We start from the raw sequence: 15369 nt of genomic DNA, 5'->3' as shown, positions 1-15369 counted from the left end.
TCAGCCTGCCAGGGCCAGTCGGGTCCAGCTCCAGGAAGTTCGCTCCACACCAGCTGCCCCCAGCTCGTGTGCTCACCCCACATGCATCTGTTCCTGAGCTCCCTCTGTGTGACGGCTCTGAGGCAGCTGGGAAACCTCAGAGGAGAGAGGTGAGCCAGGTGGGCTGAGGGTACAGTGACTAATTCAGCCAGAGGGCAGTGAAGTGGCTTCCAGAGAAGATGTCCTGAGCCAGGTCTTGAGGGTGAGTCAATGCTTATGCTGCAAAGACTAGAGACTTGAGACAGTCCACGGCCTGTGCAAAACTGCTCAAGACTTCTGGCGGCTGAGGGGAAGGAGGACCCGCACAGGCCTGCCCTCAGCCCTCCCAGTGTTCCCCCCCCCCCACCATCTCCACAATGCCTGGGGCTGCTCTGTGGCCACCTCCCAGGTCTCGCAGCTATAGGCACTCCCCTTTCCAGTCTGGCCTGTCAGACCGATCCTCCTCCTATTGAAACACACCTTCAAAGGCCACCTCTGCCCCACAGCTGCCTGGGCGAGCCCACACACCCCCTTTTCCAACTTCTCCTTGACATGGCTCTCCTTGCAGGTCAGCCCAGCTACCCTCTGCACACAGCTCTGTGTCTGGCCCTTCCTCCTTTCACCTATCATATCCCAGCCGAAATAGTGGCAGCCAACACCCTGAATAGCACTGGCTTCGTCCCAGCAACTGTTCTCAGCGCCGACCTCTCCTAGAGGCCCCAGGCAGTAAGACTTATTATTTTCCATCTTCACAAATAGGCAAACCAAGGCAGGTGTGGTCAGGAAAGTTCTCAGGGTCAACATGGCAGTAAGGCTGTGTCCCTGCCCATGACCTCTGCATCAGGCCACCAGCCCTTCGTTGGCTCCCATTGTGGTGACAGCCTGGACCACATCTGCCACTTCTTGTTGGATGTCCTCTGCTGGATGACAGAGAGGACCCGGGCCTTCCCTACTCTTCATCCATGCATGAGTGCTTGATAAACCTTGTCAACTGATTCACCGTGGAGGTCAGTGCAAGGGTTGAGAGTTGACCTGTGTAGGAGGAGAGGTGCCTGGGCAGAGGATAGGCAGGGCACTGCTGGGCAGGGGAAGTCCCTGCTCTGCCTCATGGCTGTGTATCTCCAACTGCAGTCTGAGCCCCCAGAAGCAGGAACAGGCACTAGAACAGCATTTGAGGAACTGGATGCCTGTACAAGGTCAAGATGCAACAAACACAAGGTTGTTTGCATTTTCAGGAGAGTCTTAGGGTCAAATTGTGTCCTGTTGATCCTGAGAATTCTGGGAATATTCCAGAAACAGCAGGGTTTTGGCCCCAGGCACAAGTGTGCCTTAGGCACCATACAGCCCTCATCAAAACTTGGTCCCTCCCTCATAAAACTCAGGGCAGGGGAAGAAAGATGCAGGCACCTAGAAGGAAGTAAGTATTTGGCATGCCGGATGGTAGTAAAGTGCTGTGGAGACAAATAAAGCCAGATAGAGCAGAGAAGGAATATAAGAAAAAGGGGGCATTTGGGCACAGTCCTGAAGGAATCAAGCTGCTTTCCTGGGGAAGAGCATTCCAGGCAGTGGGCGCATCTAGTACAAAGGCCTTGGAACAGGCAAAAGTCTCTAAGGTTTGGAGAAGAAACAGAGGCCAGTATGGCTGGAGCAGAGGAGTGAGGGTGGGGTAGTAGGAGTTGAAGTCAGCTGAAGGTGCTGTACTGGATGAGCTTTAGTCCTGGGTGACAGAAAGGAGCAGCAGGCCTCCCCTTCCTTTCTCTTCATCCAGCTGTTACAGGGCAGCCCCGATATTGAACGGGTTGCCTGGCTGTGGGTCCTCACCCGCGCGCTTAAAAGGGACTTATTAATACTCCACTACAGGCACACACAAAAGGTTAATAAAAGGTTTATTTACAAGGGAAAGGGAAATAAGGAAAATGTACAACTCAGGGAGAAAATAGGGAAATAAAGTCTTTGATGCGTCCTACCCGATCCGACGACCTGGAAACCCAAAGTCACTCTCAGAGCTGGCTGGACCTGCGAGCTGGCGGAGAGCCAAAATGGGGCATCCCCCCCCCCAAAGCCCATGTGTCTGGCTTTATACCAACCTGGCTGCTTAACCCCACCCTCAGGTCCCAGCCACCTTTCCTTTGGTGGTGATGGGATTTGGAGTTCCCAGTGTCTTTGGCTTTGGCCTGGGGTGGGGGTGGGGTCCACAAAGCCTGTATGGAATTAGCTTTAGGACATCCTGTTCCCCCTAACACATCCATGGTGCTCCATAAACCTTATCCACTGATTCAGGGGCTCAGCCCACCATAGAATCCAGGCTGCGGTGGGTACTTTGACTTTAATACCAAAGTGGAGAGTCTCTGGAAGGTTTTGATAAGAGAAGAAATAATTTGACTTAAAAAATGTTTTATATGTTTAAAATGTCTTTTTAAAATTTTATATTATTTATTTATGCATACAAGAATTGGGGTATAGGTCAGAGGTGCAGGGGGTGAGAGGATTCACCAGAGACAGAGTGGGGAGCAGAGCAGGCAGATCTACTGAAATACACTGCTGAGGGGAGCAGCTGGGGAGTCAGGAAAGGTCTGCTGAGCCATGTGAATAGCTCCTGGCCGGGGATCGAGCTCGTGCTGCAGTGGCTGCCAATAGCTTCTCAGTGCTAAGACTCAATCCCTTGTGCCACTAGGGAGGTCCCACGTTTAAAATGTCTAATAGAAAATTTATTCTGGCTGCTGTGTTGAAAATAGACTATTGAGGGTGGGGGGGGAAGGAGGAAATTGCAGTCATCCTGGTAAGAGGTAGTGGTGGTTTGACTTGGAAAGATGAATGTGTAAGTGATGAGAAGTGGTCAGATTTGAGGTGTACCCCAGCCAATGGGATGCGGGAGAAGGGAAACAAGGAGACCCCCAAGATTTGTGTGACTGGTGGGATGCAGAAGCTCTTTATTGGGCTAAGGCAAGACACAGGTGGAACAGGTGTGGACAGAAATTGTGAGTTTGTTTCTTATCCCAGGCCACCTCTTGCAACACCTCCTGCAAACCTCTTTTGTCAAGTCATGTCTTCTGCTTTGGAATTTGGACAACATGAGCTTCAAATGGCCAAAATCAAGGGGGAATAGGGTTGCATCTACTAGGGAGAGACTAGCTGCTGTTTGTTCGTTCATTCACTTGACAAATGCTTATTAGACGAGTCACGTACCAAGTGCTGTGCTGAGCTCTAGGGCCTGGCAGAGAACATAACTGTCCTGGTGGAGCTTATATTCTAGTGACAAGAAAGGAGCAGATAATGGTAATAAACATGATCCATAAGTAAATTTCGTAGCATGTTAGAAGGTGATGAATGATTTGAAACACGGGAAAAGAGGACGGGCGTGTGTGGGTGGTGTGGGAGGCAGGGCTGCAGAGCAGACAGGGAGGCACGAGGAAAAGCAGGCAACTGTGTAGTGTATGGTCAGAAGGCCTCATCAGGGCACAGCCTCCAGGGAGCAGTGGCAGCCACGTGAGGCCTTAGGGACACTTAAGATCGTGGCCTTCTCCCTGGGCAAGCAGGAGCTGCTGCCAGGGTCTGAGCATTGGAGTGACCAGCTGGCAGGACATTTGCCTCGCTGGAATCAGTGTCTGCCTCTTCTTGCTGGGCAGACTGACAAGGCCAGTAGGGGCCTGTCTTCTTGGGTGATTATTTGCTTCTTGTCTGGAGGTGTCTGTCCTAATGGGCTAAGTGTTTGCAGAGACCACTCCCAGCAGGAGGGTTAGGTGGAGAGATGTCCTGGTCAGGCCCTGTCCCTTGGGGAGTCCACGTGGCCCAAATTAACTCCAATCTGGGAGGGGGGCTGTCTGCCAGAGTGGGGCTGGCTGGGGCTGCAGAGTTGGAAACAAAATAAGCCATCAGCAGGCACAAGGCAGATTGCAGAGCAGCAGCTGGCTGCACTGTGCACTGAGCTGAGTGAAGCTGTTTTCAGAAGTGAGAGGGAAAACATGGGAGCTAGTGAGCTGCTGTGGTGCTCCTCTGCCCAGTCCCGCCCAGGGCTCCCTAGCAGGGAGGGTCCCTGCTGGGGCGAGGCCTGCCTGAGGGCCGCTTCTGGGGGCGTGGGCTGCAGAGCCTGGCGCTGGTGCTTTCACAGCTGTGAGCTCCGACAGGCAGGGCTGTTTTGGAAACTCTCCCCAGACTTGCAAGGCCTGAGCAAAGTGCCACAGCTACGATTTTGGTGAAGCTCCAGAGTATGCCTCTCTTCACCCAAAACTTGTGTGTGTGTGTGTGTGTGTGTGTGTGTGTGTGTGTGTGTGTGTGTCTGCATGCTCTTGTCCCCTTCTAAAAGGATCAGACACCAGGCCAAGATGCCCTGGCCCCCTCCCAGGAGCCAAAGCCCCAGGCCTGACTCTCTCCCGCAGCCCAGCTGCTCTGTGGGCTGTCTAAGCCCTCTGGCGACTGAGGTGCTGAGCAGGTGTTTAAGGGTGAATCAGGGGGAGGAGGCCAGGTGTGCTGAGCAGGGCTGGGCCTTTGCGCCCTAGCCCTTCGGTCACCCTGCACCTGCTACATCTAAAAAGACTGTGCCTCTGTGAACTCCCCGGCTCTGCTCCTTCGTTCCACACTGTCCCCTCCCTAGGGTTGCATGTAGCTTCTGAGGGGCGAGCAGCTCAGCACCCACCTGCCTGCTGCCTCAGCCACAAGCTGGCTCCAGGGCTGCTGGACAGTCCTTGCTGGGGCTCCGCAGTGACTGCCCAAACCAGGTGCAAGGCAAGGACTGGAAGGAGCGCCATGCTGCAGTCACCTGGACTTATACTGGCCACACACCTTCCCTGGGGGGCAGTGGGTCGGGGTCACACACTCAGAGCCCAAAGAAGGTAGGCCGTCTAAGTACAGCCCAAAGAAGGTAGGCAGGCTAGCAAATTAAGTGGCGTATCAACTAACTGCCAGGTGTGCACCTTGAGGGGAGTCTCCAGTCCAACAAAACCGTATAAAGACATTTTTGAGACAATCAGAGAAAGCACAGGTACTGGATTATATAAGGAATTCCTGTAATTTGTTGAGCAAGAGCATGATACTATGATTATGCTTCCTTTTACGTTAGATGCTCTTTATGGGTCAAAAGATACGATGTGTTGTTTACTTTAAAAATCCTCTGGAAGGGAAATGGCATTGGGGAGGGGGGAGATGACAAAAAACAGGGCAGGCAGAATGATGACGACTGAGGTCGGGGTTCACAGTGACGGGGGCGGGGCGGGGCACATCCCAGCCTCTCTTCTCTCATGAGTCTTTAAAACCTCCAAGGCAACACGTTAAAAGAGAAGCAGGGAGGGCCTCCCTGGTGGTGCAAGGGGTTAAGCACCACACTATGAAGCAATCTGCAGCCTCTGCAGCACAAGTTCGATCCCAGGCCGGCCAGGGAGCAACCCACATGGCGCAGCAGACCTCTCCTGACTCGCCCGCTGCTCCCCTCAGCAGTGTATTTCAGTCAATCTGCCTGTTCTGCTCCCCACTCTGTCTTTGGTGAATCCTCTCACCCCCCGCATCTATGGTCTGTACCCCAGCTCTTGTATGCATAAATAAATAAATCTTAAAAAAAAAAAGAGAGAGAAGCAGGGGGCCTGGGGAGAGTGGGCCAGCAGATGTGACCAGCAGCTCAGGGCCGAGAGGGCCTTGCCCAGGGGCAGAGGAGACCCTCTCTGCTGGTCTTGGTTCTTCTAAACCTGAGTGTCCGCTTTCTCCAGGGAAGTGCATTAAGCTCAGTCTAGGGAGATCTTCCTAGTGAGCATCCTTAAAGGAGGATGCACTCCATGCCAGGCCCTGCGTGTGAGTGTGTCCCTCCTGCCCTGGGAAGAGGTATGCGGTTGTCCCACATTATGGACAGGACACTCGCATCCTAAGGAGAGGTGGCCCCAGGCCTTAGAAACTGGCGGCCTTGGTCCAGAGCACATACTCAACCAATATACCAGCCCGGGTGTCCAGGCAAGAGTCCCCACAGGGCCTTAGCACTTGCTGAGTGAGTGACAACCTCCCTTCTCTCCCCAGCTGTTCTCACTCAGCCAGCTCCTCAGCCTCATGAGGCCATCCTCCCTCAGGCAGTGCCTGGGCTTTGAGACCTGGCCATCCTGCCAAGAGCAACAGCCAAAGGCCAGCGCTGAGCTAGACCACAAGGTGAGCACCCAGCACCTGCCTGCCTCCGCCAGGGCCGCAACGACCGCAGCACTGGCCATCCTGTGCATCTCTGGGGCCTTGAAGCCGCCAGTCCTTCTCGAACCCTGGGTGAGGGGTGGTGCTCCCCATCTCTGCACAGCCTGTAATTAGTACCCTTGCCTGGGCCCCTCCTAGGGACACAGCAGGGCACTGTGGGCACAGCCTGCAAGCCCAAGATCCTCCAGCCCTGCTGGTGGGTTTTGCTGCTTCCCGCGTAGCCTGACCTGACTGTTAGCCATGGCCCTCTGTTAGTCCTTGCAGCACAGTTTATGGAGAGGAAGCAGGAGCTGAAATGTTGGTGAGGGCTGCAGAGGTGGAAAGGGAGCTAGAGAAGCACATGCAATGCCCACATGTGAGAGGCATCCTGTGTTCCACGGGCAAAGCTGGCTCCGACCTCCCCTCTTGATTTGCTGTGGTTGTCACTGAGACTGAGTCCTTGGCCTGTCCCCAGTTTTTCCTAACTGACTTTCCAGACATTGTCCAGCTTCCCTGAAAGCTATGCTTCAGCGGGAGTCAGGGCAACAAAGTACCCTAGAGCCTGAAGGTTATGGGGTTTAGAAAGCTGAGGTTGGTGGCTCCTGAGGTGAAGTCAAGCAAGGTTAGCCCCACGGGGGCTTCAGAGTGGGAGTCTCCAACCCGACTCCCTGAAAGGCAGGAGGTGGATCTCAGGGAGCTCCCCTATCCTGGGGGCTCAGCAAGGAAGAACACAGATAGGCATCTTCCTAATTTAGGAAGGTGATAATTCCAGAAGCTCACTCAGAGGTTGGATGTTGATGATCCAGGAGTCCAACCTTTGGGCATTATTCTGCAAATCAGATAAGTGAAATTAATTACTTAATGAACATAAGTGAACCATTAAGAAGATATGATAATCCCCAAGCGTATTCTCCTTTTCTGGAACTCGCAGGGAAGGTTATCTTTCGGTTATGCCTAATATTAGTGCATTTACGAGGCTGCTGCTCCCCGGAGAGCGTGCGCTGTCTATGTGCCCCCATTCTCCTTTGCCAACTATTCCCCAGAAAACTGAAACTGGCTCTGGGGGCTGAGTCCCTGTGTTCTGGGGCCTCCAGACGGAGGCTGTTGGTCTTTCTGAGCAAGGTACAAGTGGGCAGACCTCAGGCCTGAGCTGTGGGAGGAAGAAGGAGAGCGGTGAGAGAGAAAGGAAAAGGCTTGGGTCTAACCCGGCCTAGTGAAGAGGTGACCTCCAGTTGCTTCGGGCCGCTCCTGTGACCGCCTACCGCCAGGCCAGAGGCCTTCCTTTGGCCCCTTGGTTTCAGAGCCTATCTGGTAGCAGAGGTCAGCTCACAATCTGAGAAGAGGGGGAAGAAAGCGGACAGAGGACTATTCTCACCATATCAAGGGTGCTCTGAAGCGTCCCCCTGGTCAGCTGCCATATTGGAAATGACCCATTTGACCTGGAAACTTGGAGGGAGCTTGCAGGTTTCACGCCTGCTCTCATAAGCAGATGAGAAAAAGTGCCCCTTTTAAAATGTAGGCTATGCTGGTCCAGAGATTGCTCCTGCCCAGGGATGGAGGTAGCACAGAGTTGAGAAGGAAAGGGCACTGCAAGAAGGGGAGGAGGTAGCATGGTGGTCTGCACAGAAGAGTGAGGTGCTCTGTGCCCCCAGGCAGCTGCCGTTCTGACTGGGAGGGGTCAGGTGGGGCAGGTGAGTAGGCTCCTGAAGCCCAGCCCCACTCCCACCTCAGCCGACTGACTCCTCATTAGGCCTGAGCACGTTTCATCTTCAAAGATGAGCGGGCCACTCACTCAGCAGCCAAAAAGAGCTCCGGCGTCATCCGCCCTGTTTTACAGGGAGCGGTGGTCTGGGTCCAACCGAGCCTTTCATCCCCAGAGCTCAAAGTCGGCCTTCCTTCTCCTGGAGGTGCAGTGAGGAAACTAAGGCCAGAGTGAGGTTGACTCCAGGCCATTCAGCCTGGAGGAAATGGGAATAGCCCTTTCCCAACCCTGGGGGCTCCCATGCTGGGCTCCATCTCCCTGACTCTGCTCACGCTTGTCTGGGAGATTTCCTGTGAGCACTCCTCCAGCCCTGCAGATAAACTCTGCCAGGCTCTGCCCGCCACCCCCACTCCAGTCTCCCCACCTCCTCTTAGCCTCAGGCCTTGGCCCAGGAAGCTCCCAGCCACCTTCCCCCTCCCTGGCCTGCCTTCCCCTGCAGGCTGAGAGGCTGCTTTCTGATGACCAGGGACCACTCTCCTCATTGATCCCATGGCTTTGCAGTATCCCTTTTATTTGTCTTCTCTGGTAGGCCCCTGTCTCACCATCACACAGCATGTTGGCACTCGATGAATGAATGAACTCCCCTCTAAACTCTCTTCTTCCACCCCATTCTAGCCCTCCACTCTTCTGCCCCCACCCCACCCCCCTTTCTGGAAACCACCTTCCCTCTGCACACCCTCTGGCCAGCCTCTGCATGTTTGCCCCCTTGTCTCATAATGTCCTTGTTTCATTGACACCACAAGGGTTTATAGCCTGGGCTTCTGCTGTTGGAGGTTCTTGACTTCAGAATTACTACCTGCTTATGAAAGAACCAATCACAGCATATTGTTTGTAATTATAAGCTAGTGATAGTCCAGCCTGGGAAAGCTAATCACCAAGTACAACAAAGGAAGCAGCGTGTTCCTACTACAGCACTACACTGTGGGCTGGGGGAGGTTGTACAGACCGGAGGCTGGAGAGGAGGCCCTGGTTCTAGCTGAGACAGTCACAAAGTATCCCAGCAAATCCTGGCAGACCCTGTATGGAATATAAGAATTCTACTTCTTAATGTGATGATTAGAATACTTTTAGCCTCATAAAGCACTTTTGAATAAAGACAAAGGCTGCTCAGGCCTTTGATAGTTATTGGTGGCCCTGTGCTTGCCTGGTTTGAGTGGGGTCTGCAGAGGAGAGGTCAGAGTGATGCTTGGGACTCTGGGACAGGCCCTAGAGAGGCCCTGTTGGCTGAGAGGTGGGAGAGGACATCCTCATGCAGGAGTATGCTCCAAAGTTGGTCTCCAGCTGTTGCCCTTTGACCCTCGGTTACCTATTTCTACAACAGACCAGGGCCTTCCCAGGCATCTGAGCAAGACTGCTTTTTTGGCCACCGTCCAGACAAACATTGCATAACTGCACTCAACTTGCTACTGTCTCCTCAAAGTGACCAGCTCAGCCTTTCAACCCAGAAACAGGGGTTTCCTGAGGCTTTTTATTTCCTTTTAGCTGAGTGGTATAAACTGTATTTGGCCAGATTTTGTCTAATTGCCTCTGTCCAGTCTCAATTTTGGCCCATTCACTTTTACTAAGATTTCTGATTCTTTGGTTTGTTAAATCTGACATCGTGTTCCTATTCACCAGGCTCTTCTGTCCTTCCTTGCTTCTCTCAAGGATTTTGCTATGTGTATGTGATAGGGCAGAAATTCTTAGTTCTGTTTTTTTACCCTAGGAATTTAGAAGATCTATAGAACCAGGCTCTTTTAACCCCAGTTGGGTTAAATTTGGGAACTTTGAGGAAGTATTTTCTCGTTGTGTAGGTAGGAAGCTAAGGTCCAGAAAGGGAAATCCCAGATCAGGGCTGAGTGGAGATGCCAGGGTCCAGTCTCGTCATCTGCTTCCTGGGCACAACCTCCTTGCAGCATGACGACTGTTCCTTCAGAGACAGACAGCCAGGGACTCCTGAGGGTTCTGCATGCAAGATGGTTCTGGGCCATCTAGCTGCAGGAGGCCACAGAACCATGCCAGCTGCAGGTGACTCCAGCTGCTTTTCCATCTACACAGTCCACACGGTCTCTGTGCCTTGTTTATCAGAGAAACATTTGTAAAGAGTCAAGGTTACATGACATGCGTGTGCTCTGAGCTCTAGTAATGCTCAGTTGGCGGGGGCAGCTCTGTCCTGCTGCCTGGCTCTTGATTTCACTCCTGGGGTCTCTGCACATCTTTTTTGAAAGACTTTGTGTGTGTGTGTGTGTGTGTGTGTGGTGTGTTTGTGTGTAGGGGGTGCATCCCTGTATATCTTTGTGGTGTGCCCGTGGGTAATAGGATTGACAAACAAGTTTTACTGCTTTTGCTCCTGCCTCTGCAACTGCAGCTCGCCTGTCGGTGTGTGGGGTGACCCTGCCAAGAACTGCCTTGACTGGCTGGGGTGTGGTTTGGAAGGCTGTGCCGGGAGAGGACAGGGAGGGTGCCGCTGTCCTCTGGCTTGCCTTTGTGTTCTCCTGCTGGCACCCAACACCAACAAGAGGACGCTGCTCTCCCCTATGTCACCCAGAGGGCAGGTGGAGCCGGAGCTCTCTTCCCCACACCGTGTGCCTTCTCACCTGCACCAGTCCACCCTTCCCTTCCTGCCCCTCAATGTGCACTTCGGGGGACGACACCCCACAGAGCCGGCAACACTGATCAGGCTAAATTGGAAGGGCTTGGAGGAAACAGATTGGCTTTGAGGAACGGAAAATAGATATTCAGGACTCCTGAGTTCCTTCCTTGGCTAGTCTGTGCGCTGGTTCCTCCTTACTGTTTCCAAAATGAGGAACAACTTTTGAAATAAACCTCAAGGAGGAAGCTGGGAAACTGATGTGTGCACGGAACACACATCAAGGCCACTTAAGTGGCCTCTGAGCCTATTCAGAATGGTAGTTCCAAGGTCCCCAAGGCCGCCCAGTGCCCAGGCCCAGATCGGCTTTGTTGGGTTCCCAAGAATTCTGACTTCTTGGGAAGGGTAGAAGCAGGACTTGAGGTGACAGAGTTAAGCTGCTGGGAGGGCAGGCTTGGATTCTTCAGGCAGCTTTGGTTCAACTCCCGCCAGCTTAAGGCCTCAGCAGCCTGGACCTGCTCTCTGCCCTGCCCCACCACAGACCTGGCCCTCCTGAGGAGGGGTCCCTCCCTAGGGGAAGCTCCTGCCCCTCCCCCCATGCCAGTGGTGCATCTGCTTCTGACCTGCATCCCACGTTGGTCTCTTCATCCTTCAAGTCCCCCTGGACAACTCTGGGATTGTCTTCCTCCTGTCCTTACTTAAGAAAAAGCAATCCTTAGTGCCTGTCACATCCTATTCAAAGCCTGCCCTCCAAGTCCCCCGTCAGTTGGCCCTGCTTCACCAGGTGGCTTTGCCTCTGTGAATCAAACCACATCACTAGATTGCAGACTATGGAATCTCAGCCTGGTGGGTGTCACCAGCCCTATGGGGCATGGTTCTCCTGAAGCTCAGGGTAAGGGGCAGAAAGGAGAGAAGGCAGAGAATGAGGAGACGGAGAGGAACCTTCCACCTGCAGCCTGTGTCTTTGCTCCTGCTGTTCCTCCTTCCCGACACTGCCTCTGTGGTCATTACAGTGTGTTCACTCAGCTCGTGGTTTGTCCACACAATGCTTCACACACTTAAACAGGGTCACCTTTGAGGCCAGGTCTAGCATCTATCTCAGCCACACCCCCCAAGGCTCCCATGGAAATGCCCATCCTGAGGAGGTGCAGCCCGAGTGAGGGATTTCCCACCCTCCTCCACACCCCCCAGCCCCCCCATCAAGCCCAACTCACCTGCCCAGGTCAGGTGTCCTTCCAAGAGGAGCCAAGGCTGAAGCCACTTGGCCTGGGGGTAGGGGTCGGGTGTCGGGGGTAGGGCACTGGGACACTTTGACTGAGGAGCAGGATCCTGGATGCCCAGGAAACTTAGATGTCTGTGGCATCCCCCTGGTCTCTACCACACGCAACAGCCCTAAGCTCTGATAACTCACGGGGAGTGTAAGGAGGACAGTACTTCCCAGCCTTGTCTGTACCAACATACCAAGAGACTATTCAGTGAGTGAGAAAGATAAGGAAGTGAAGCGACAAGGCCAGTACTTTTGAGGAACTGACTTGAGGAAGCCGCCACTCTGGGAAGCCTCTCTGGCGCCGAAGGATACCCATGCCAGTACCTGACTGGTTTCAGTCCCTCCCTCAAGAACTAGCACCCACATACCCAGCCCCCCCACACACACCCAGATGTGAATTCCCACACATATGCACAGAGAATCTTGTCCCCTCTAGGCTACCACCAGAGCTGGGTTTCCGCTCCAGACACCCCTGGGATCAAGGTCTCAAGACTCAGTTGAAGGAGCAGGAAGAGGCAGCCTGCCTGTTGTCTTCCCAGCCCCCCGTGGCCAGCAGGAAGCCAGAGAGGAAGGGTAGGCTGGGTGGGAGCGCTCTAGCCAGGGTTTGCCTGCAGCCCCTCGGTTCCTGCCACCAGCAGCCATAGGAATGGGTCAGATGCTCTGAGATAACCCTCTTGCAGCAGATCCACAGGAACAAAAAGCCCTCAGTCTTCCTGCTTTTGTCCCAATTCTCTCTCCTTCCCACCCAGGGCCTGCTGGGCCGTGGCTCCTAGTTCCCTCCCTGTCCTCAGTACTGAGGACCAGGGGCCATGGCTGCTCAGGGTTCAGCCTAAGTTAGGGATAGAGCTTGAAAGAGAATTCCACTGTGTCTTTTAAATGGGTTCAGGGTCTTCTGTCTCTGAACTCACTTTCTCCAGGCAGATGGGAGTACAGGTACAGGGCTTGTCTTCTAAGGACTGCAAGGAAGTCGACACACCCTGGGCCTGGGAGGTCCTCCAGCAGCCTGGACAGAGGCTCTCCCGCCTTTCCACCCAGCTGGGGCGGACCATGACAGCAACTCCCTAGGCAGTTGCCATTCCCAGCAGCTGAGCCGGAAGGAAGTCCTCTTCCTGTCCAGATGCTGCCAGCCTGCCTCCCCATCACCCTCAACTGTCCCTTCTAGGCTCCATGTTCAGGGCTCCACCCACCCCAACCCCAAATAGGCCCTTTCATTTACAGAATTGAGTGTCCGGCCTGGCAACCCCCCGGGGTGAGTCTGGCAGGCTGGCCTGTAACATCTGTTCTCTGGCCTCTCTGCCCCAGGCCTTCAGGGACCCCGGACTAGGAAGGGGTGTTGTGTCACTGCCTCATTTCTTAGTGATTGGTCGTGCGTCCTCATCATTTCCTTCTCACTCGGATGTGTGACCAGTGACCTTCCTGGTCAGAGTCACTCCCAAAGTCAGCTCTCCTTTTAGCACAGCCCTTCCGAAGCCGCCCTCTGCTGCCCTGGTGCTTACCCAAGATCAGGCAGTGAGAACAACCTTCTATAGAAGTGGCCAGGCAAGGGGAGTAGAGGAAGCAGTTTGTTCATGGGGGCAGGGAAGAAATGGCATCCTAGAGACGGTGGCGGGGTGTGCGCTCCAGCATGGGTCTTCAAAAATGCACCCGCTCTCATCTTATGTTCTAGTGACACACGTCAGATGAGCTTTGGCTCTCTCACCAGGCTGTCTTGGCCCGAAGCCAGCAAGTAGCCTGATCTCATTACTAATTATTGTTGTTTATTATTATTTGCTTAACCTGTGATGGAGGGCCTAGACCATGTCCTTGGGCCCAGGCATGGGGCCCCACTCCCTCCTCGGGAAACAGCCGCAACCTCTCCCTGTCTTGCCTCCAGCAGGCCCTCGGGCCCTTGCTATGGAGTGCAGTGGGGCCTTGTCCTCTGTGTTAAATCCCCTCTAGGGGCCTCCCTACTCACACATGCACACGAGCACTTGTTCAGCTGAAGGGAAGAGAGTACGGACATCCGTGTCAGATGTAACCCTATGGGACATGGTCATGCAGCCTGGAACACCCCTCACACACACTCTCTCTCTCTCTCTCTCTCTCTCTCTCGCTCAGCTTCCACATCTGCTGAAGGTGAGGACTACTGGGTCCTCTCCATCAGCCCCTCTCTGTGAATTGGTACTGTCAGTTTAATTTTAATTAAAATAAGAAAAAGAATTTGTCAGGGCCCAGCTTTCACATTGCATCTGAAATGGCCAAAGTAGACCAGTGCAGTTCTAGTCCTTCCTAGACGAGATTGCTTCTAGAGCTGACCTTCAGCACAGGTGCATGCATCTAAGTGTCTCTGATGGAACAAATCCTGAGAGGACCCTCCCGTGGCAGTGATGGAACCCATGGCAGAACTGGTCCCAGGCTAGACTAGATTGTAGCTGAATGCACATCCCTCAGGGCAGCCACTCCCAGAGCCTGAGAGCATGGAGAGGAGAAACCAAAGGAGGTCCTGAGTCCCAGACAGGGAGACCAGCACCAGCAGACACGCGGGGTCAGCTTCCTGAGTGTGAGCCCAGGATCCTCACACTGTGAGCCCCCCACTCCCACTCCTAGCCCCAGCAACTCGGCTGAGAAAGCCATGTCTCTTGGGCAGTCTAGATCCTCCCAGCAGGTGTTCCTGGGTCAACCTTAGCTGTCACTCCCCACCTCATCCCTCCTCCTCCCCTAGCCAAACCCCACAGCAGCTGCCCCAGAGCCTGGCTGGACCTGCTCCCACAGGATCCTCCTGCCAATGTCAAGATCTGCCATCCCCACCCTGCCTGGCAGCTTCCAGGGAAAGGGCTTGGTTTGAAGACTTGCCTGGGGTAAGCCTGGATCCTTGGTCCTGACCTGAGTGAGAGAAATCATAGTGTTCTGGCGAGAATAAGGGGCTTCCTTCCTGGGAGATCCTCTCTCTCCTCCTTTCTGCCCTTTTTTGGCATAAATAATCCAGGCCACTGCCTACTCCCTTGGCATCAGCTGGAGGGGAATTTTCTAAAGGACGAAGTTCTTGGGAAATGTCCACCCTTTTCTCCCTTTTGTCTTATGACAAAGTGCTGCGAATGGATCCTGCCCTTGCCTGGTAATTCCTCAGGCCAGAACCAACTGAACCAGAAACAAGGAGACACTGACCTTCCTCACCCCGGGGCGAGTTATAAGGCCAGCAGGCTGTCTCCTATCTCTCATCCCGTAGTCCTTCCCCTGGGGGAGGGCAGGGCACACTTTAAGGCTTTAGAGCCAGGGAAGAGGCGTCCTGCATAGAATTTCTCAGAAATGTTAGCCTGCCAGACTCTGGAGGCAAGATCCAGAAAATGGAAGCTGCAGACCTTGCTGGCAGAGGCAGCAGGGGACAGTTCCGTCTTGTCAGCATTGGGTCCAGGCACGTCCCATACCTCACTCTCACGCTCTGCCTCTCCCCAAGTTGTTGACTGGGGCTTCCCAACCTCCATTCACCCCCAGTGGGAGGCTGATGAATGTCAGTCTTCAGGTCCTGCAGCCTGGGCAAGTATGACCCACAACTCAATAAGCGTCTTTTAACCTGAAGCCACACTGACCCCTCCCCCATATTTGCCCTGCGGGGAGTGGGGGGGTAGCTCCGGCTTG

At 54.0% G+C, this 15369-nt stretch overlaps 1 protein-coding gene across 2 annotated transcripts in view; it reads left to right on the top strand.

Moving 5' to 3' along the window:
- The window catches only part of FAM178B (family with sequence similarity 178 member B), a 98421-nt gene that overhangs the window by 76304 nt on the left and 6748 nt on the right, over positions 1–15369 (top strand). For both annotated transcript variants that reach the window (XM_037527894.2, XM_037527893.1), the window contains exon 14: positions 6016–6141. In XM_037527894.2, coding sequence (XP_037383791.2) covers positions 6016–6141 — 126 coding nt within the window. The remainder of the gene's footprint in view (positions 1–6015; positions 6142–15369) is intronic.

Source organism: Talpa occidentalis, unplaced genomic scaffold (assembly GCF_014898055.3).
Source record: "Talpa occidentalis isolate TD23 unplaced genomic scaffold, MPIMG_talOcc4v2.1 talOcc4.5, whole genome shotgun sequence".
Lineage (NCBI taxonomy): Eukaryota > Metazoa > Chordata > Mammalia > Eulipotyphla > Talpidae > Talpa > Talpa occidentalis.
Note: the sequence above shows the minus strand (reverse complement) of the source record. Positions and strands in the feature narration are given on the sequence as shown.